The 21,951-nt window shown below is 29.4% G+C and overlaps 4 protein-coding genes across 18 annotated transcripts in view; 2 read left to right on the top strand and 2 right to left on the bottom strand.

Moving 5' to 3' along the window:
• LOC105252896 (sodium-independent sulfate anion transporter) overlaps positions 1 to 12,824 on the top strand; it is a 35,171-nt gene extending 22,347 nt beyond the window's left edge. For 3 of the 14 annotated variants that reach the window (XM_025414664.1, XM_025414665.1, XM_025414663.1), the window contains 11 exons: positions 2,413 to 2,597; positions 2,816 to 3,011; positions 3,170 to 3,390; positions 3,826 to 3,970; positions 4,581 to 4,745; positions 5,012 to 5,173; positions 5,469 to 5,609; positions 6,163 to 6,308; positions 7,065 to 7,226; positions 8,099 to 8,328; positions 12,652 to 12,824. In XM_025414664.1, the coding sequence (XP_025270449.1) occupies positions 2,413 to 2,597; positions 2,816 to 3,011; positions 3,170 to 3,390; positions 3,826 to 3,970; positions 4,581 to 4,745; positions 5,012 to 5,173; positions 5,469 to 5,609; positions 6,163 to 6,308; positions 7,065 to 7,226; positions 8,099 to 8,236 (1,661 nt within the window). In that variant the 3' untranslated portion in view covers positions 8,237 to 8,328; positions 12,652 to 12,824. Of the gene's footprint in view, positions 1 to 984; positions 1,003 to 1,567; positions 1,781 to 1,804; positions 1,918 to 2,412; positions 2,598 to 2,815; positions 3,012 to 3,169; positions 3,391 to 3,825; positions 3,971 to 4,580; positions 4,746 to 5,011; positions 5,174 to 5,468; positions 5,610 to 6,162; positions 6,309 to 7,064; positions 7,227 to 8,098; positions 8,329 to 8,902; positions 9,204 to 12,651 lie in introns of those variants that run through there. The other 11 variants (XM_025414667.1, XM_025414670.1, XM_025414669.1 and 8 more) reach the window with 10 other exon arrangements.
• LOC112639748 lies at positions 9,315 to 11,047 on the bottom strand. Its single transcript, XM_025414677.1, has 3 exons — positions 10,190 to 11,047; positions 9,890 to 10,021; positions 9,315 to 9,522 (listed from the first exon to the last, which is right to left on the bottom strand). The coding sequence occupies exons 1-3, from the start codon at positions 10,361 to 10,363 to the stop codon at positions 9,325 to 9,327; spliced, it is 504 nt and encodes a 167-aa protein (XP_025270462.1). The 5' UTR covers positions 10,364 to 11,047; the 3' UTR covers positions 9,315 to 9,324.
• On the bottom strand, positions 11,636 to 17,024 carry LOC105252894 (autophagy-related protein 9A). 2 transcript variants are annotated; one of them, XM_011260530.3, is made up of 8 exons: positions 16,548 to 17,024; positions 15,322 to 15,427; positions 14,869 to 15,188; positions 14,307 to 14,767; positions 14,039 to 14,223; positions 12,950 to 13,912; positions 12,493 to 12,858; positions 11,636 to 12,366 (listed from the first exon to the last, which is right to left on the bottom strand). In XM_011260530.3, the coding sequence occupies exons 2-8, from the start codon at positions 15,370 to 15,372 to the stop codon at positions 12,214 to 12,216; spliced, it is 2,499 nt and encodes an 832-aa protein (XP_011258832.1). In that variant the 5' UTR covers positions 15,373 to 15,427; positions 16,548 to 17,024; the 3' UTR covers positions 11,636 to 12,213. The 2 variants fall into 2 exon arrangements, with proteins under 2 accessions (XP_011258832.1, XP_011258831.1); XM_011260529.3 differs by having other exon boundaries at positions 16,807 to 17,024.
• Positions 17,025 to 18,461: 1,437 nt separating this feature from the next.
• LOC105252898 (odorant receptor 4) lies at positions 18,462 to 21,948 on the top strand. The gene is made up of 6 exons (XM_011260550.3): positions 18,462 to 19,008; positions 19,122 to 19,499; positions 20,064 to 20,265; positions 20,494 to 20,649; positions 20,864 to 20,914; positions 21,424 to 21,948. The coding sequence occupies exons 1-5, from the start codon at positions 18,647 to 18,649 to the stop codon at positions 20,909 to 20,911; spliced, it is 1,146 nt and encodes a 381-aa protein (XP_011258852.1). The 5' UTR covers positions 18,462 to 18,646; the 3' UTR covers positions 20,912 to 20,914; positions 21,424 to 21,948.
• Positions 21,949 to 21,951: the final 3 nt, after the last annotated feature.

Genomic DNA, 21,951 nt, shown 5'->3' with positions numbered 1-21,951 from the left:
GGCAAGCCGCGATGATTTATCGTCGCGGTTGTTCCCGCGGGGGAGAAACCAAGCCAAGAAAACGGTATTCGGCTACGATTTATGATATCTGTACGGCCAAATTTTGCCGCCACGCCAACACCGACCAACCATTGTGATGTTTTGTTTCGTGTACATGTAGAGAACCGATCGAAGTAAATAGAAATGGTGTTGAAAGAGAGAGATATATATGGGATTGAGTCCCTTGCGAGCAAACGAAGATAGAAATCGGTAAATAGAAGCAAACGAGATTCCTCGGTTCAAGACGAAGATAGACATCGGTATCGTGTAAATATATTTGATTTTCAGTTTCCCAAAGTTTGATATTCGTTGTCTTATAAAAAGGAAAAAATTTATTTCAATGAATTACTTAAATTCTCTCTCTTTTTTTCTCTCTCTCTCTCTCTTTCTCCATATTTTATATTAAAGGATACATACATTTAAAACATTTATTTTTAATTTGTCAGCGCAATGTTACATAATGAATAATTAGAATACCATAATGTCTCATTAATAAAGTATAATAAAGTCAAGCGTGAGCTGCGCTTAATAAATATCCCCTTTCACGCGTTCTCTTTCACAGTAGCAAGTGGAAGGAGAAATGAAATGGTCGCTTTTGTGAAACCCGCAGTCTCACAAGAGTTACCGTAATCGGCTGTTATATTTGTCCAACGTAACATACTTCTCAGCGAATACTCCATAGTAGACGCTTAAACCGATTTCACATCGTTAATATAATCGGATTTTTTTTTATCGCAAGAATTATATAATTTAATTGGATTAATATGGTGATTCGCGAGCGAAAAATTCTATTTAAAAAAGTGTATTAAAAGAAAACGTGTTTGTGCGCGATGTGAATTATAAATTTTGTTATTTTTTGGATGCCATAGTTTATTATAAATATCGGAGATGCTATTTGATCCGAGATTTTTCAATTTTTATTACATACACATATAACATATGTACAAGGTGTTTTAGAAATAGGTGACTAAATTTTAACAGCATATTCTACTCACCGCAAAAATAAAAAAAGTTACATAACATTTTTGACAATCCATGAAACATCAATGCGAGACATGCATTCAATGGAAATCAATTTTTTGAAATCAATTTCTTTAATGGAATGTTCTTACTAAAGTCCGTTGTAAATAAAAAATATTTATAACTTAAAAAGCAAATTTTTAAATCCATGTGTGTTTTTTTCATTTTAGAATGATGAATAGAATATGCCATTAAAGTTTAACCGCTTATTTTTTAAACATTTTGTATACTTTGGATATATTTTTCATTTAATATATGAACAATAAGAAATTACAGTTTTACCGCTTCAAATTTGTTGGAGAGAAATTAGTCAATTATTAAGTATTTATTTACTAATTTTAACATTAAATTTATTTCCCGATACAACTACTTCTACAATGCTAACATGTCCCAATTAGAGCGATAGCTTAATCTACATGATAATGAGGAACTGGCTAGGCTATAATTAGAATTTGTTTTTATGTAATACTTTGAAAGAAATTTTAAAAATTGCAAAAACTTCTTTCAGTGTAGCCATATCGTCGAATGCTGAATGATTAATTCCAATGATATGCTATTTTCATAATGAGAGATGTTATTCAGTGATAGTGATTCGAGCTGTTTACATAATGTCAATTTGATGATCTAGCGATAAACCGTTACCTCGGCTTTCAGTAGCCAAGTAAGCAGCAGTGAGTAAGGTACGCTCCGAAACGTCAGTCAATGGAATCATGAATACTTAGTATGTTCATTATCTCTCTTTCAGAAATTATTTCTTCGTGCAGTAAACTCAAATAAAATATGTTTGTTGATTTTCCTGTGTAGAATCTGTTGTTCTTGGAAGAACTAATTACTGTTAAAAAAACAAACTGAAAATAAGTAAGTTATGATATTAATAATTACATAAATAATTAATACGTGCGCGTTTTACGAATCGCGAATTTGTGCCTTTTATAAGTGATTGTATCTTTCTGCATATACTCTAAAAATATAATAATAGATAAATTAACAATAGATTGTTGCAATTATTTAAAATTAGACCAACACTTACAATTAATTAAATTTCTATTTTTATTTTAAAGAAGATGAAATTGTAAAAGAAATAATTCTTTTTCATTCTTTTTAAAAAAGAAATCTCAATAGAATATAAAGACAAATATATTTTTTAAACAAAATTTATTTAATATATTCAACGCGATTAATATTTTTATTGACAAATTATTTTTTTTAAATCTCATAAAGAAAACACTTTGAAAATAAAAAGAACGTGAAAATCACTCACAGTCAGTTTTATTCAATGTTACGAACTGTCCCGACTATATTGTTTCGCGATATCGTGAAAGGAGAAGAAACCAAGGCCAAGTTTGTTTTTAGTGGCCCAATGGTATGGGAGAGATAAGTGCAACGATTATGTTAAGCGAAGATTGCCGGTTCTTACTTGGTTGCCACGGTATCAATCCACGTGGATCTTGCAAGATGCATTGGCCGGCATCACGGTTGGTCTCACTGCTGTACCTCAGGGCATCGCTTACGGTATCGTCGCCGGTTTAGGTGCTGAGGTAAAGGTCAAGGAGAAAAAGAGAATGATAGCCGCATAAATCGTAAAATGTTTTCATCATCGAAAAGATGAAACCGAACTTTTCTGAATAAGACTGACTACTAGAGTATATATAATATTTTTATTGATACTGATGTATGAGATTTTTAATTAATTTAAACGATGTCTCTGAATAATTGTATTTTTAATTTCTCTATAATGTGTGTTACAATTTTATAGTATGGACTGTACGCAGCATTTATGGCATCATTTATATATATCATTTTTGGTTCTTGCGAAAATATTACTATTGGTCCGACAGCCATAATGGCTACCATGATTCAACCGTTAGTTAAAAAATACGGTGCTGATATAGCTATACTAATCACCTTTCTAAAAGGATGTATTATTGCGCTTCTAGGAATTTTTCATTTAGGTACGTTTATTTATGATATTGTGCATGTTAATTAAAAAAAATAAGAAAAATAAATTTAAAAAACATATTTTATAATAGAAAATATAATACCAATAAAAAATGTTGCTGCTATGCTATGTATTTCTTTCCTAATAATATATAACGTATTTATTATGAAGGATTTCTATTGGATTTCGTATCACTTCCGGTGATCACTGGCTTTACTTCAGCCGCAGCGATCAACATCGCATCCTCGCAATTTAAATCCCTTTTGGGCATTCCTGGTAAAAGTGAAAGTTTTTTGGATTCTCTGATAGTGATATTTAAAAACCTCTATCAGATTCGATATCAAGATACTTTGTTAGGCATTGCAACAATCATTGTGCTAGTGTTGCTCAAGGTAAAATTAAAATTTCACCAATTTTCTTCAAATTTCAATCAAGTTTTTGGAACGTTTAATTTTATTAAAGTCAAATAAAATTATTTACTTTATATAAATAAACTTATACTTCATGTATAAATGTATATATATATATATATATATATATATATATATATATATATACACTACAAGAAATGTTGCAATATAAAAACTTTATCAATTTGTTTTGGCTGATAAAGTCGATATATTTTCTTTAGTAAAAATTCAATTAAATGTCACTATAATTTTTTCTTTTTAATTTTTGGGGTTAAATATTTTAATAATTGAATATAATTATGAGCAGTATATATATTAGCAGGAAATAGCAGAAAATGTAAAACATATGGCAGGAAATTAAAAATATTTTATGATAAAATGTTATTTTTTTAACGTTTTTCTTTTTTCAACACACAGAATATACCAGGACGGCGTATAGGAACAACTTTTCAAAAAATAGGATGGCTCCTTGCTTTGTCTCGCAATGCATTAGTCGTAATTATAGGCACTGTTATGGCGTATATTTTTTATATTAACAATCAAAATCCTTTCAAATTAACGGGTAAGTAAGGCTAAATCATTTTTACTTAATATTAAAATTACTTGATTAATATTGTGTATGAATTACAAATAAAGCAAACTTTACAAATTAAATATAGTAATTGGTCACCAGATTAAAAATTGATTATCTTTTATTTAATTTTCTTCTGTCGATATTTTTCGAAATTACAGAGTTGAGTATAGAACATTTATCATATTATCGAACGCGAAATGACAGGATAACGGGGAATACATTTGTGATAATAAATCTTGTTTTGGCCGATTAATCATTCAATTTCGCACATTCAATATCTGTTTTGCGCCGAGGATTAGATTGACTTTTTAGAAATGTTTTGTTGTTAAAATTACTTGACTATTTTACTAGCTTTAAATTATTATTAATATTAATTATTATATTTATCTCTTTTCTTGAAACAAGAATCTTAAGGTTATTAAATATTAATGATTATGAAAAAGAGTAATTTCCTTTTGATATCCAAAAAAATATTGCAGAATAGCAGAGACTTGTTTTAAGATATTAATATATTGACAACATATAATGTTCCTGATATTATGATTAAAATGTATTTTTTTTCACTTTTTGTTATGTAACAATAAACAAAATATTGCAGGTTCGATGGGTCAGGGTTTACCACCGTTCGCTCCTCCACCATTTTCTACCACATTTCAAAATAGTACATATAATTTTTTGGAAATGTCCACCGCAATGGGAACAACATTGTTTACGATACCAATCATATCGACCATTGAGCATATGGCCATTGCAAAAGCTTTTAGTAACTAGATTTTTGTTACATGATTGTTATTGTCACCTTTACAAAATTGTAGGCAATAAAGATCTTATAATAAAAGTAAATTTCTTAAAAGCGCATGATGCGCTTTTGCATGTCGCATTTTTCTAAAAAAAATACTTTTGTCGCTACTTTTTATTAATGTAAAAGCATTTATTATCTTGTTTTACGTGACATCGTTTTTTAAAAAATTACAAAAGTTGAGTCTATTTATTCTTAATGCAAGTAATAGAATACGAGTTATATTTTAGGAAAGGGCAAACCTTTAGATGCTACGCAGGAGATGATCGCCCTAGGAATTTGCAATATTTTCGGATCGTTTGTCCGTTCGATGCCAGTTACAGGATCTTTCACACGAACGGCCGTCAATGATGCATCGGGTGTCAAAACTCCATTGGGAGGAATATTTACAGGTACGTGAGTGGTGAACAAAAATTGTTTCATCTTTGAATCCAACGTGATTTAAATACAGATCAATTTGGCATGTGAAAAATATCTCCCTGTAGTATCCTAGAATTTATCTGAATTGTTCTCAGTGCAACGATAGCAGTTTTATTTTATACAAATTTATTTTAAGAAGAATGGAACTGATTCCATTTTGGAATAGATAAGAATTATCCAGCAAATTTTTAGTGAATTTTTTAACGAAGAATGACTGTATTTCCTCGATGTATTTTTCTTAATTATAATTGTAGAATCTTTTTACAGGCGGTCTGGTATTGCTCGCGGTTAGTTTATTGACTTCTACTTTCTACTTTATACCAAAGGCGACGCTCGCCGGCCTCATCATATGTGCCATGTACTACATGCTTGATTTTCCGACATACGTTTTACTATGGCGTGCCAAAAGTAAGTTTCAAAATGAACTACCTCTTCCTTCTCTCTCTCTCTCTCTCTGTTTTTCTCTCTCTTTCTCTCTTACTCTTGGTTCAATTGATCTATACGCAACTTAACCAACGTGGTATCAACGATAGCACAAAGGAGCCGACGTCAATGCACGAGAGCACCACTTACACCCAGATTCCATTCGTAGTCTATTCGTTCTCGGGAAGCTAGCGTGAAACAATAATACTCGAACGCGTCCTTGTGACATTTATTGTTAAGAGGGAGCAGTGTCGTCTGTTCCCCTTTTGAGATCGTTTGATCAATATCGCTTGATGCTTTATATTTTGATAACATTTTAAATGAAAACTTTTTTTCATCAATGTGATACTAAAATTATTATTTGTCTATTAATTTATATATATATATATATATGTATGTATATATAATTTATGTAATATTTTTGTGTTTACGAGAATTGCGATTTACAAAAATTGTATTTATTTGCTTTCTTTAGACATTGCTATTTAGAAAAAATTTAGAAAAAATTAACTATGTATAACCAAGCATATATTTTTAGAGATCGATTTCTTTGTGATGATGCTGACATTAATTCCATGTGTTTTTCTTGGTTTGGAGTATGGTATCTTAATTGGCATCGTTGTCAATCTTATAGCTTTATTATATTACTCAGCGCGACCTATCATTGAGATGAAAATTGAACAGGTATAGTAATAATGAGTTGATAATGGTCCATCTTTTAATATTGAATAATGAATAATATTGAATTTGATATCAAAAATATGTATGTGTTCCTTTGAAAGTTAATGTATTGTAAATACTTTACCAATGCTTATAATGAAGTAAAAGCCTTCTTTCAATTAATTAATACGTATGTGTTCCTTTGAAAGTTAATATATTGTAAATACTTTATCAATGCTTATAATGAAGTAAAAGCCTTCTTTCAATTGATTAATACGAAAGAGAGAAAATATGCATACATATATAATAGATATATTGTAGCGTTGTCATCTTATGTCACTGATGCCATATTTTTAGCTTAATTCAATTTGATTATGCCCTTATTATATTTGAACAGTGCGATCTATTATTTCGTTGATTTAAATTGATTTTCTATGTTGGTTCGGGAATCAATATACAAATAAAACTGATACATTGTTCCATACTTTTTTTCTTCGGTCTTATTCGGATATCAATAAATTTAAAACTTATCAAAAATATTTTATATTTTGAAATCATATTTTATTATATATATTTTAATATATATATTATTGTTAATATATCTTTTTTTATTTATCCAGTTCTCAATATTAATAATTCAATTATATTATATTTGAAAATAAATTTCCGAGATTGTCTATAATTATATATAATTATATATTAATAATTTCTTACTATAAGATGGTTGCAGAACCATCTATATAAACGAGTTACATTTTGTTTTCTTTGTGTCTAATGCAGATTGATGGGGAAACCGTAATAGTTGTAATACCCGAAGAGGCGGTAGCTTTTCCAGCGGCAGAACGACTGCGTGCTAACATAATGAGGCTTTCTGGAGAGAGTGAATGCAATGTGATACTTGATTGTAAGAATCTGAAGAGGATCGATGTTACGGTTGCTAAGGTATATAATAAGGTCTTACTCGTAGTCGACGTAAAAGATCTAAACTTTGACATAAGATGTTTTGAGGTAGGGTCAGGGAAATGTCGCAGACAAACAGACATGAGAAGAAGATGATAATAACTGAGTAGTATTGATGATCGATGTATGCGTTCCTCTATTTTGCGATCGATTGAAAAAAAGACGATTTAAAATTAAATCTTCTCTTCTCTCAGCATAGTTTTAAAGCATTAAATAACCAATTAAATTTATTTTTAGACTATTATAAATTAATAATGACAGATATATATCGCAATATGTCTGTTAATGCATTAATAAGAATGTATAAAGTAATTTTGTTAATTTAATTAATTTTTAATATGGATGTATGGTTACGCATTGAAAGCATTTTAATTAAAATGTTAAATAAACTTTTCTGAAATTGCTAAACGCGTTTAATTAACGTAATGATATAAACATAATGATATTAATGTTTGGTATAAAAATATTTAAGTTATAATACAGGTAGAAATTAATGTGCTCGATATTTATCATAATCAATACTTTAATAATTAATTATTTTTTTAAATATATAATTAATTTAACAATCTATTAATTTATTAATTTATTAATCAATAATTAATAATTAATAATAAGGTAATTAATTATAACAAAAAATTGAAGATTTATTATTTTAAAGAAAACAAATAATATTACAAAATAAAAAGACAATATAAAATGCATAATAAAAGAAACGTGCGTTACAGATAATATTTCATTTATACGCAGAATATATTTAGATATGTACGCATTTCTCTTCCTGTCATATTAATATATAGTCATAATTAATATCAATAGTCATAGTCATAATTAATATGAAGTCATTTACTTTACAGATTATCAAGCTTCTAGCAAAGGACCTTTCGGTACGTGGACAAAGCATTGTTTGCAGTAATTGCTGCGAAAGTGTGAATGCCACTTTGAAGATCGTAACGCCGGAACTATTAAACTTCGAGGGAAAAAGGACTATCTGAGAAAAAATCACCTATCTGTAGGCATTACACGATTTTTACAAATATGGATATGACTGCATTTAGATGTCTATGATGTGAGGCTAATAAATAATGTAAGTGCATCAGTCATTAAACTTCATAGGATGTTTCTTAGAGCTTCTTAGAATAATTTGATTTGTCTTAATATTTACATATTATTTATATATTAAAAATATATTATAAAGAAATAGATGCAATGCGCACCTTGAGCTCCAAAAAGTGTAGAAAATATAAAAATGTATGTTTAGTAGAGACTTTATTTTCATTTTTCATATATTACATTTCGACAATTTAATCTTTCAATAGCTTTTATTCGATTTTTTCAAGTCTTTTGTTATATATAAATATTTTATATTTATTTATAATAAAATTATCGTTATTATATCTATATTATATTAATATTATTTATAAACATAATTTCTTTTGTACATTATAAATTCAATTTTTAAAAAATCCATGTGAGACGCCTTCTATATATAATAATATATCAGAGGAAGTATAATTTTATCTCAACCTGATTTATTTCCTAGATAAATTATCTGCGAATATAAATTATTTCCTCCAAAAGTTTTTTCTCTCTCTTGAAAATTTCCCTTATGTTTATTCATCCGGGACTCTGACAATCGCGACCCTTTTATACGATTTCAGAACGTTTATAGTCGCTGAAGGCCCGAGTGATATATCATGTCAGTCTCATGGGAAAGTAACGCGGACCAAAAACGCACCTCAGCTCATTTCTTTTATTGTTTCCGCTTCGACAAAAGATTACACCTGCGTGATAATATTCTCTCGCGCGACCATTACCATATAAGTAAATCTCGACCGTACGAGTAAAATAAAATCAAGAAACGCATGTTACACATATGTTTAAAAAAAAAGTAAAAACATGATATCTTGAGCGACATGTATGCCGAGTGTCCTAGATATAGCAAAAAGAATTCTAATTTTTTTCAAAATTATTTATTTTATAATTTATATTCTTTGCTTAGATTATAACATAATTTAATATATAAATATGTATTTGGAATATGAATGTAATGTTTTTTTTTAATGGAATCTTTATAAGTTTATTATATATATATAATTTCCTCAACTCGATGATAATTATCGATGTGTTGTTCCATCGTCTCGTTTTCGCGCAGAATCCAATAACACATTTTGCAATATCTTTGACAATGAAATTTTACATGAGTTGATAGAGAAAGTAAAGTAGCGATTGGCTCGTGACAAAAATTACATTTATATTCTAAAGTGCGTCGATCAGTAACCTGAAAAAAGTTTAATGGTGATGAAATATTGTTTCTGATACTTATAAAAAAAGTAATAGGTTTTTCTTCCATATTAAAAATAGTGAAATAATCTTTCATTTTTCACTTTAATTTAAAAATTGCAACAGTTACAATAATTTAGAATAATTAAAAATGCAGGGTAAAACAAATACATTAAAATAAAATGTACTATATATTAAAAAAGTACACAATATTTAAATGATAGTTTTTTTGATGCATTAAAGGAAAAATGTTTGAATAATTTTATAATAATTCTATTATTTTTTACTATTTTTTATTCATTTAGATAATATATGTAGTAGAAGAATAAAAGTTTCAAACTTTTTTATAAATAATGTTTACTTACAACGGTCGCATCGCCACTATCACCACGGTCCAATTTTTCGGAAATTACTGTGTATTGTGGCATTTTTGAATTAGTGGTCTGTTTCCGTCGTAGTTGAATCGGTAGTATGATAGGTTGTTTCTGTATCTCGAACTGTGCAGATTACAAATTTTTATTTTGACGAGATGTGTGTTTTAAGAATCAATTAATGTGCAAATTTTTTTTAAATTTCTCAGTATATTTGAATTTTTTAAGAATAATTTTCACATCCCAAAAAATAAATCGCTAAAGTAAGGCTCTCGCGTCAATTAGCATAAATACCTTTTTCATGGTTTGTGTAGGGGTACGGATATCGTAAATAAAGTCCTTTTTTGTCATTTTTTCACTGACATTACGATTACATCGCAAATTGTATTTGGAAACATCCACCAACTTTGCAGTTGACGATATAATTTCTTGGCAGGCGCTCATATTTTGCATTTTACCGCTAGTCATTTTTCATATATCTATGCGATATAATTCTCATAAAAAAAAAAAACAAAAACGAAGCAAAACAAGAGCTTTTCATATCAAAAGTTATTGAAAATCAATGATACATTTAAAAGCAGCATTTTTTACAGTAATTATATTTATATACATTCGACAAACTTCTTATTCAACACAGAATATTGCAGCAATATTATTAATATTGTTATAACATTGTAATGACATTGTCCTGTGCTGTATGGTTTGTAATAGTTGATTTTGAGCGATGGACATAGTATAAATATATAATTAGAGATTAGTTTATTATGAAATTTATTTATTTTTGTTAAAGTGCTATAATTACAGATTTGTCTTACAATACTAATTTCTCATCTTATGAGAATCACATCGATATAAGATTTAGCAAAAAAGGTATTTTCTTATTTAATATTACTTATTACCTGTTAATTCACTTTACAAATCATCGATGTCTTATTAAGTTACTAAATGTTGTATATAAACAAAGGATAAGTAAAGAGTAGAGTAGATTTGTCTTAATATACTTTGTAACAACCTCCATTGTGTCAAAGAACAAGGCGCAACTTGTCATTCAACTATCGCGGCATTTGAAAATATCGCGATTTTATATACAAGTAATTCTACGAGTTACCCTAGCCATCAATATTCAGCCGCCGTTACATATATATATACATATACATACATATATATATATATATATATATATATATATATATATATATACATGTATGTATGTATGTATATACGTGTGTATGTATGTATAACATATGTATACATATATATATATTTAAATATATATATTTATATACATATATATATATATATATTATACATATAAATACATACATATAAAATAGCTAGTAATAAAAGTAAAATGTTAAAAATAAATAGGACCATTTCGTCTAAAAAAAAAGACGCTACGGCGCGATATTAATTTCGTATGACTAGAGAATCGTGGCATTGAGAGGTCATTAAAATTATCAGACAAATACGCGTACATTACTAATTACGCGTTTATCTCGTATTTGCATATAAAAATGTTGCATTATCTCTTTTAGTTTTCAATCGAAGAATTATACTAATCTTTACGTTTAACTAATTTAAATTCGAAATATTCTATCTGTCAGAAGTATTCTATTTGACAGAATTTTGATATACACCAACTTTTAATAGTAGCATAACAAATCTCATTGAATAAAAGAGTTAGACTATCATAGAAGCCAGTATAATTGAAATTTAAAAAAAAAATAATTTAAGTTAAAGGCTTGTTTTTCTTTTCTCTTTCTCCTATTTCCTCATTATTTACGTGATAATGTCAGAAGTATAAAATTATATAAATTTTTTTTTTAATATGAAAGAATACCATTTCTTTTAAAATAATTCTCAAAGATCTCTATCGTTTATCTAGACTTTACTGTACTAGTCAAATCTCTTAAATCAATGTTTTTTACACAGAGTCTGCAATTACATAAAACATAAGATGAATGTACATGTTTTACGTATAAACGTTAAAGTATAAGTTTTCAAATAGGTCCTTGATATTAAGAGTAGGCATTATTAAATCGTTGGCCATATGCAGAGAAGAAAGAGAAAGAAACCTATATCCTCTTCTCTGCACTATACAATATTAAGAATATTTAGAAGACATAATTTTCTATGTAACATCTCGAGAGACTATATCACTCTCGAATATGTTGTGACTACTTATTTATTATAAAATAAATTGTAAATTTTTTCCATCGTAATAAAACAAGTGAAAATTATTTTATTCCGCTAAAATAATGATTATTGCGCGAGAGAATCGAACGCTTTCCTACTTAAATAAATTTTCAAGCGTAGTGTTAAGATTCTCTGTTTTTTCGTAAAGAGGAATCTTGATGCAACAGGAGCGGTACTTTTTCTTGTCTAACTTCGGGAAGCGATGCTAGTTCTTGAGTCGGGCTTCGCTGCCATATACTTCTCGTTGCCGTTTCCTGATAGCCTCTTCTGTTTACCTGGAATTCAGTTATTTTTTTTTTCAGATATATTTGATATATCTAAACATTTTTACTTATAATTTTTTGTCATGCATTCGAGTAGCTCGAAGTATCATGAATATATAGATTGTATGAGATACTTACTTGTCTATGATGAAGCTCATGTAGGTACAATGTAGATAAAGACATGTCGGCAGCAGTTAATTCTATAGGTACAGACGGATCTGTATGTGTTTCGATGTAACTGTGGCCTGATCCAAATACAGAAGCACCTAATGACTGATTTGATATTCCCTGTTGCAGATCGTACAGGAATCCTCTTTCATTATGCAATGGACCCTCCTTCTTGGTTACACCTCGATGCAAGGTTGACTTTGAATGATTGAATGATTGATCGACGCCGACTGACGTGGCTGACGTACTTGGTTGATTTGTAAAAATATTGCTCATACTGGGTACACTCATTTGATTTATCGTACTTCGAATAATATTCGATACATGTTCTTTATACTGTAACAATACATGAAAGCATAATATACATAAAGCATAAAAACAATTCCAATAGAATTATCCAGTAAGTGAAAGAAAAAAAAATACTTACACCAAGACCGGACAAGCTATTTAAACTGGCTATGAGCGGATTGTTATAAGGATCAGAATTCGTAGTCACTTCCTTTTTAGCCCTTTCTTTCAAAGCGGTCACAAAATTCTCCGCATGGGACGGCGGTTTCCATTCAGGATTTGTTAGAGTGAAATGTATAAGGGACAGTTCGGTCTTGCCATCTTCCGCTTGAGTATAATGATTCGACATCGATATATAATATTTATCGGGATCGACACCATACTGATTATCGTATCCAGTAGTACGATCCTCTTGCTGCAACGGAGAAACTGTGGGACTATGAGTTACAGTCTGCCACATAGGGTTACCATGTTTGCGCACGTCCATTTGGGCGAAACTACACACGTCCCCGACTCCAGCAACTTCGATAGTAAAGTTACGAAAAAAGTCTACAATCTCTAACGCTCGATGTCGCATACGGAAGCACAAGATGTATGTCGTCACGAATGGAGAAATCAATTCTTCCAGGAGATGTACTGCGCGATACTGGAATAGCTGCGCTACTTGAGCTCTAGTGGTCAACGTATGAGCGTTACCCCGCCAACTGTCCGGTCTATAATGCGTATGAGCTAGCACAGCGGTTAGAAGAGTCTCGGGACACCAAACTAAATTTTCATCAGGTATTGCTGCCTTTGCACCTGCCGCTACAACACCTAACATAGTCATATAAGCGACTACGCGCTCCATCGAGAATGTCCCTTCTTGAAACAACGCTATCAGCAACAGCACCGCTAATACAGCACCAGTGATGAATGCGATATGCTTGGCGAGTATTGTCATTATCGGGGACGTGAAGCTGCTCATGTATTTGGAAGCAGGGCGATACGCGCGACTAAGACGGGCGTTTAATTCATGATCGAGTTCGTTGAAGTGACGCAGATATAGTCGACCATATAGAGACCACGTGCGCATCGCCAAAACGCTTGGTTCTCGCTTAATAGTCTGTTAATAATAATAACATTTTTATAATATATTATACACTAGAGAATTAGTATAATTATTATGTTAAAATTTTCATTAAATGTACATACATTGAGTATATTCATAACTAGAAAAGTAATTATTTACCTCGGCATAATTGAAAAATGTGTAGAGAATCTGCCACAGAAGAATAGGAAAACATAAGACGAAATTTGCGATACCAATCCATAAGATGTGCTTGGATAATTGTCGTGCGAGTTCTTGCCTTTTATTCAGCTTTTTATAATCTTCCTTTAGATGCCAATTATTTTCAAATGGTGACCATGGTCCCCCTAGAGAAAAAAATCAAGATGAATTCTTTATTTTTGGCAATGTTACATATCTATTCATCGCACACATTATGGGATATACTTACAAAATAACAATAATTCTATGTTATATTTTAATCCTCGTGTCAAGAAGATAACTTCTCCTATAATGGGGAATTTTAGTCGCACTGGTAAAAGAGATTTGTTGATCATAGCTACCATATAATTTTTGTGTCTTAATATTCTATGGTATATATCCAATTCTGTGAGTTCCCGTTTATGAATACACATTTCTTGCTCCTTCTGTACTTCTATAATTCGCTTTTGAACTTCATGCCAAGTGAAATTGTCCAACTCGCTATCAGCAATTTTAAGGGCTGTATTGAAAAACATTTTGATCTCCCAAAACTGCATCAGGTGATAGAGAACTTTGACAAATTGAAGGATAAAGAAAATGGCTGCGATAACAAGAAGACTCCAATAAAATAAAGAGATTGATTTTATACAAACTCCTAAGCTTACTACGGTGTCATTTTTGTGGCTGGTATTATTATTTACATCTCCACCACTGAAAATACAACACATAACAATTAAATACTTGTTATATCACAAAAAATAATTTGCAAGAATTTAAAAAATTGTTATATATTTATAATTTATACAACGTACTTATATATTTTGCTGTAATCGACGCAGTGAAAAAGATAGGTAACAAAGACGACTACGAAAAAGAATTGCAATAATTCCAAAACTTCTTGGAGCATCATACAAAGGAAACCATGCTGCTGATGATAATGATACATTCGCGCGAAGAACGAATCCAAATCTTCAATATGATTCCATCGTGCTTTGTTACCCTCTGGTACTACATGGATTATAACGCCCGATTCTTGAGGAGTCTCCTCGCGATCATCGTCATCATCCGCATCCTCTTCTTGACCCTCATAAGGGTGTATACGTTGATAACTACCGTCCAATACCGTCGTCATCTACAAATGCAATTTGCATTGAAACCTCAAATTTTTACATCTTAATTAAAATAAGATATTAATAGAATTGTTGTAGACACAAATAATGCATTGGAATAGATTGGAATAAATTTAATAGTTAATGAAATCTCACCGTTTGCGCTCGATTTGGCTCTATACAGGTAATGACAGTTTCTCGTTTCATTCTTTCATGTCATTAAGTTTATTTAACTACCAGTTGATGATTGCTCCGCAAGCATCTGGAATCAGTTATTAAACATAACAATTTTTAGTTGCGATACATTTTCACAATATCAAAGATATAGAAAAAAATTCAAAAACATATTAACAAATTTAAACAAAAATATTATTTATGCATATTACATATATATATATATATATATATATATATATATCATGCATCAATATATATGTCATTTATTAACTATAAGAATGTATAAATTATTTCCATTTGTGAATTGAATATTGATAATAAACAACAGTTTTAACATAACAGTGTTAATAAATTATTAAACTTAATAGTGAGAAAAATTAACAATATTATAAACAATTATATTTGTCATAATAAGAATAGAAAAATAGAATAACAATCATGATAATAATACTTGAATCTTTATAAAATAATATTGTAATAAAATATTTTTAATATTTTAATAAATATTAAAGATTCTTAATTATATATATGCATATAATTGCATATTTTCTTGACATTAAAAAAAATGTATATTTTTCACACAAAAAAATCCTTAGAAAATTTAAAAATATTTTTTAAAGAAATTATATATTAATTTTTAAAAGCAAAGTTTGCAGACAATAGTCAACTGTGATTTTTTCCATGGAAAATGAAATATATATCTTTTCGAATGACAAATTGTTTTCTCAATTCTGTTATCAAAACTAAAGATACAACACAGTGTTGCGTATTTACTATGTCCCAAATGCATATCATTTGAATAAATCATTCTCGTGTAGAAATTTTTTTATTATACATCTTTTATCATAGGATTAACTTTGTTGATTGCTCAATTAATTATTCACTGCACATTTCACCTTGAACATTTTCTTAACATTATATATATATATATGATACACTTGTCTTTTGTGCTTTCTTTTCTCACCTGAATATAGTATTCGATAATAATACAAATAACAATACAATTGGCTTAAATCGTAAAAGACGCTTGTACAATATCAAAATTGGAACATTTGCACATTTATTAAAAGTTTCTCAATTTTTGAACGATAAAACTGATCTTGAAACGCGACGTAATAGAATAGGACATAAAAGAAAGCACGTCGACTCCTAAGAAATTAGAGAAATAATGGCTCGAGTCATAAGTTGTTGGTTAAAGTAGGTACACTTTATCTCCCGTTCTGTCTTTTTCTTTTTGATTTCAGAGATTTCTTGGGATTCTCTAGACGGACAATGATGCGAGAGTGCAACACGTCATACGACGCCGTGCGACGCTCCTCGCTTTGTTCCAAGCATTCGGTTGACCTTTATCCGATGAAAATAGCAACGTCGCTCGCTAGCGGAGCGCGCGAAGCAGGAAGAGTGATGTGATGTTTGGAAACACAGCTGATCTCCATAAACAAAGCGCATCCTGCCTTTGCGTACCTTCGAGTCGCGATCCCACAGCCGACGAATGCCACGACGAATCTTACAACGCGCGTTTACTCGCAGTTGCTGGCCAAGCCCCGTTCACGCCCGCTTACATATTGACCTCCATTTCTTATTCACTGATAATTTAGACAACGGACCGTTAAAATCGTACATGTGTCTCTCCGCGGTTCACCATCTTTGCTGGCTAACAATGAGTGCTTCCTCTACGTATGCACGTCAACTCGATGCTCGCTCTACGCGATCAGCGCCGCGGAAAGGTAGCGTACTACTTGGCTTATCTTTATTTATCTTATGTTAGTTTATTTTTTGTAATTTCTCGTTTTTTTTGCGATTGAAAGAGATAATCGAAGACGCGTGCTTTATCTTTCCGTACGCGTGTTGCATAGTCGAGATAAAAATAATTTTGTGTGCAAAAAATTGTGCTATACACTTTTCGTATTCGATTTATCATCGCTTCACCGTAGTTCATCATCGATCCGCGAGCGGCGCTGATTGCGTAAATGACAGATCGCTCTAGATTGGATATTCATTGACACTACAAATGCTTCGAATCGTTCCATTCAGCGATGCGTTCCGTTTGACACTACGAAAATTTCGAAACGTTTGATTGGTCAATCAGAGTGAAGAGATGTTTGATACATAGACTAATATGTCTATATTATTACTTTGTCTGTGGTTTGATCGGGCGATTTGAATTTCTTCCATTTGGCGGTCACTCGTGAAGAAGGGGAGTCATTTTATCTCTTACATCAGCAAAAATTGAAGGAAGCGGAGTCATTTTATCTCTTACATCAGCAAAAATTAAACAGGTAAAATGCTAGGAAATGATATTTTATCTTATATTGTTTATTCTACACGATATCTCTCGCAAGACATGTGATAAGCAGACATAAATTCTTCTATCATTAATCTTGTAAAGAGACAACCACGGACTTTTTGTTATTACATCCCTTTGGCTTCATTACTTTTGTGCTTTTATGCGAGAAATTATCCAAGGCTTTATGGGAAATACAATGTTGCATTCAATTGTCGATGACATAAGTACGTGTAAATATTTTATTCGATGAGAATGTGACAATGTGTTTGAATGTAAGAGAGCAAGGTATCCCTCGAATCATTAAAATATACGGCGACTTTCTCACAATTATACAATATTTACGTGTGCGGAAAATATTGCGTATCGGAAGAAACGAATAATATCTCTCTCTATCGAATTATTAATAACCGTAATTAATGGTAGAGGAATTACACAAAGTTGAAGTACGATCGAACCTTTGCTTAGTTTACAGCAGGTCGTACTCGACTTATTCAGCATTTGCAATCTTCACGATATTGAAACGAGTTGTATTAATATATAGTACATTTATTCTATTACTTTATTATTACTATAATAATATAAAGTGTCATATCCGATTAAATACGCAAAAAATATTTTAACACTTTCTTTATTTAGTCAGTAACATATTTTACAGTAAAGTTAAATTACCATAGATTAAAATTCTTAAATCATGATGGAATTATATATTTTATCTTTATGCCTTAGATGTATTAAATTTATCAAGTAATTAAATTAAATTAAAAGGAAATACGAAATTCGTCTGTAAAAAATATTCGCGTGTTTCGTTTCGTAGTAAATAATGCTTTAATTCTGCAGTGAATTGTATATATTAAACTTAAAATTTTGCTTAAAATCCTCACATCTCTCGGTTTATAAATCACAAATTAATTAATGTATGTATTCAAAATATTCTGGATAGTGCGTATTTAAACATCTTACGTTGACTATATTCTTTTGTGCAATGTTTTAATAAGTTATTTCTAAAAATACGCGAATATGCAGAGGCTGTCTCTAAATTTTTTAATGTATACGATTAGTGGTATATGGCGGCCTATCGAATGGTCATCGAACTGTGCTAAGCTGTTGTATAATGTGTTTACCACTTTTATAATAGTAGCTGTGTACTTTTTGATGTTAACTCAATTCATGGATATCGTTTTTATCGTTGATAATATAGATGACTTTGCTACCAATTCTCTAATGTTTATGACCATTGTCAGTGTTTGTTGCAAAGCCACTATCGCCGTAATACGTCGAAATGCGATCATCGATTTAGTTGATATGTTGCTAAAGGATCCGTGTAAACCTCAAAACGAAGCCGAAGGGGCAATACAAATGAAATTTGAGGAGTTTATCAGGTGAGACCGCGTAATTGTCGTGACATTTAAATGATTATGATGTAAAATTGACGAGAGAAAGAAGAGATTTTTTTTTCATAAAATGTATTTGTATAATTTCTTTTTATTCGCAGATCTTGCTCGATTAAGTATTCATATTTGTCGACAAGCTCTGTGACATTTTTCACGATAAGATCAATAATAAATATTACGCAGGGTCGTTTGCCATTCAGAGTTTGGTTGCCATATGATTGTAATAAGCCTCTAATGTTTTGGATTACATTTGTCCATCAGTTTATAACATCGATTTTTGCCACTATCATTAGTGTCGGCACAGATACTCTAATTTGCGGACTTTTTCTGCAAACATGCGTTCAATTTGAGATTTTCGAATGTCGTCTCCAATTAGCGATTAATACAAAAGCTCAATGTCCAGAGTATTTTTCACAAATTTCATCGGATAAAGGAAAAACAATGTCGAAATACATAAAGCATCATCTCAGTATTTACAAGTTAGTAGACATTATATACATTATATATATTATATTATAAGCATTATTTTAATTTAATAATTAGGATGTTTTTTATTGAATGATATTCTTGTAACGGAAAATAAAATTACTGACATTTTCAATTGGACATATGTATATTATGATATATAATTTAATGATTCTATTTTCGTCAATTCCATAAAATTACTAGCTACATTAATTTATGTAGAAGACAAATATATTTTTATACTTTAAAATTATTTGTAACTTTGCATAAATATTTGATTTCATAAAATCATAATCGTAAATTACTAAGAATTTGTTTAATTATTTTGTGATTTGTAATGATTTGTGATCTATTTATTATTTTATTTTATTGAATAAAAAGCAACAAACTAATCTTTTACGACTTAATATATAGTAAAATTATTTTTTTACTATAGCGCGACATTCAAGACTTTTTTTTGTATAGAACTTTTTATATAAAATAATATCTCGAATGTCGATGGAATTGATGATGATAGAATTCATGATCAATATAATAACTTCATCATACTGTACAAAACTAATATGGGACAATTACAGTTACGCCAAAACGCTAAACAGTATATTTAATCAGGTACTTTTCTGTCAATTTTTTGGAAGTATATTGTTATTATGCACAAGCGTGTATTATATATCAACACATATTACGGGCTCCGAAGTTGCGACTATGTCAATGTATACTGTTTGTATGTTTGCACAAATCTTCGTTTACTGCTGGTCCGGAAACGAAGTAATACTTAAGGTAATAAGTCATTTGTACAAGTCATATGTTAATTTGTGTTTCTTGAACCAATGATTTTTTAATTGTTAATTTATAAATGTTTCCGAGACGTATATAATCTTTTTCGAAAACATTTGTGTATATATGTGTGTATATATAAAATATTATAAAACAATGCATAAAATGTACATATAAATTGATGCATAAATTAATGTCATTATTAAATAATTACTTTCACAATTTTAATAGAGTAACAGCATAGGAAATGCAGTATACAATATGAATTGGTTTTTATTATCGATTAACGAAAGGAAAGAGCTCTTAATGATAATGAAACGTAGTACAATTCCTATAAAATTTACAAGCAGCTTCTTGATAACTTTTTCTCTCCAATCTTATAGTAATGTTAGTATTATTGTTGAAAAATTATAATAGAATAGACTTTTTTTTTAGACATTAGAATAGGAATATTTTTTATTTCGAGTAAGAAAATTATGGTTAAACTTGCATTTTTATTAAAGTTTAATCATCAAAATTTTAATAATTTATTTTGTTAAAAATATCTATTCTAAAAGATGTTAATTTTATTATTAACTTCTACATTATAATTTTTTTTTAGGTTCTGAAAACATCGTATTCGGCATTTAACGTATTACAACAGTCCTGAAATGTAAGTAATCGAGAATGCTTTTACGCTGGATACAATTATAATATTGTAGTTTTTAATAAATTTAGTAATTATAAAAATTTTGAAATTGATATCTACAAATCTACAATTTATCTCATTTTTATTTTCGTTTTTTCTTATAATTGTATATATGTTTATCCTTTATATTAGTTAGAAAATAGATATAATAATATAATTTTATCATAAATAATAATAAATATATATTGATTATCAGATCATTATATAAAGGATGAAATTTGGGAAATATTTATTTTAATTAAAATTATGCAAAATTAAAATTACATTAATCATGATCTACATAATAACATTGATTAGGATTAAAATTAAAATTTTTATTTACTATATAATTTATTTTACTTTATTTATTTATTCTTGATTCTCTCAACAGTCATATTAATTTTACATGCAAATATTATGTTTTTTGACGAGGTAAAATGAAAGAGAAATATAACACAATTAACTTTACAAATGTTTAATTGCAATATTTACAGTGTATCTTGGAACATTACACAGTAGTAGTCTTAAAAATACATCCTGAAGAGGATATTATTCATATGCATATATAACGTTAAAAATAGTACTTCGATAACTTTATAAATGCACGCTAATCATTAAATAAAACTCGCCAAATTAAATATACAATACAGTTACAATTATTATCGCAACATATACCAAGAAACTTGGAAACGTTCATTTCTCGTTATTGTGTAAGTTATAATTGTCATTCGCATATGCAAAGATGATATATTGTGTTTAAAAATCATACAATATAATATAATTGTTGTAATTGAATTTACAATTAGGTCATATCATTATTAAATATTTAAAAATTTGGAAATATTTGAAAAATATTTCAATTATATTTTAACGATATTTTATAACGATTTTTTCATATTTCAGATCACACTATCAACACACAATATATCATGTTACATTATCATATAATAATGTCATCACGTATTCTTAATGCATTTGTTACATCATGTTGATACAAAAATGGTGTTATAAATTTAGTCTTT

The sequence above is a fragment of the Camponotus floridanus genome, unplaced genomic scaffold, assembly GCF_003227725.1.
Source record: "Camponotus floridanus strain SB8 unplaced genomic scaffold, Cflo_v7.5 scaffold86, whole genome shotgun sequence".
Taxonomy (NCBI): Eukaryota; Metazoa; Arthropoda; class Insecta; order Hymenoptera; family Formicidae; genus Camponotus; species Camponotus floridanus.
Note: the sequence above shows the minus strand (reverse complement) of the source record. Positions and strands in the feature narration are given on the sequence as shown.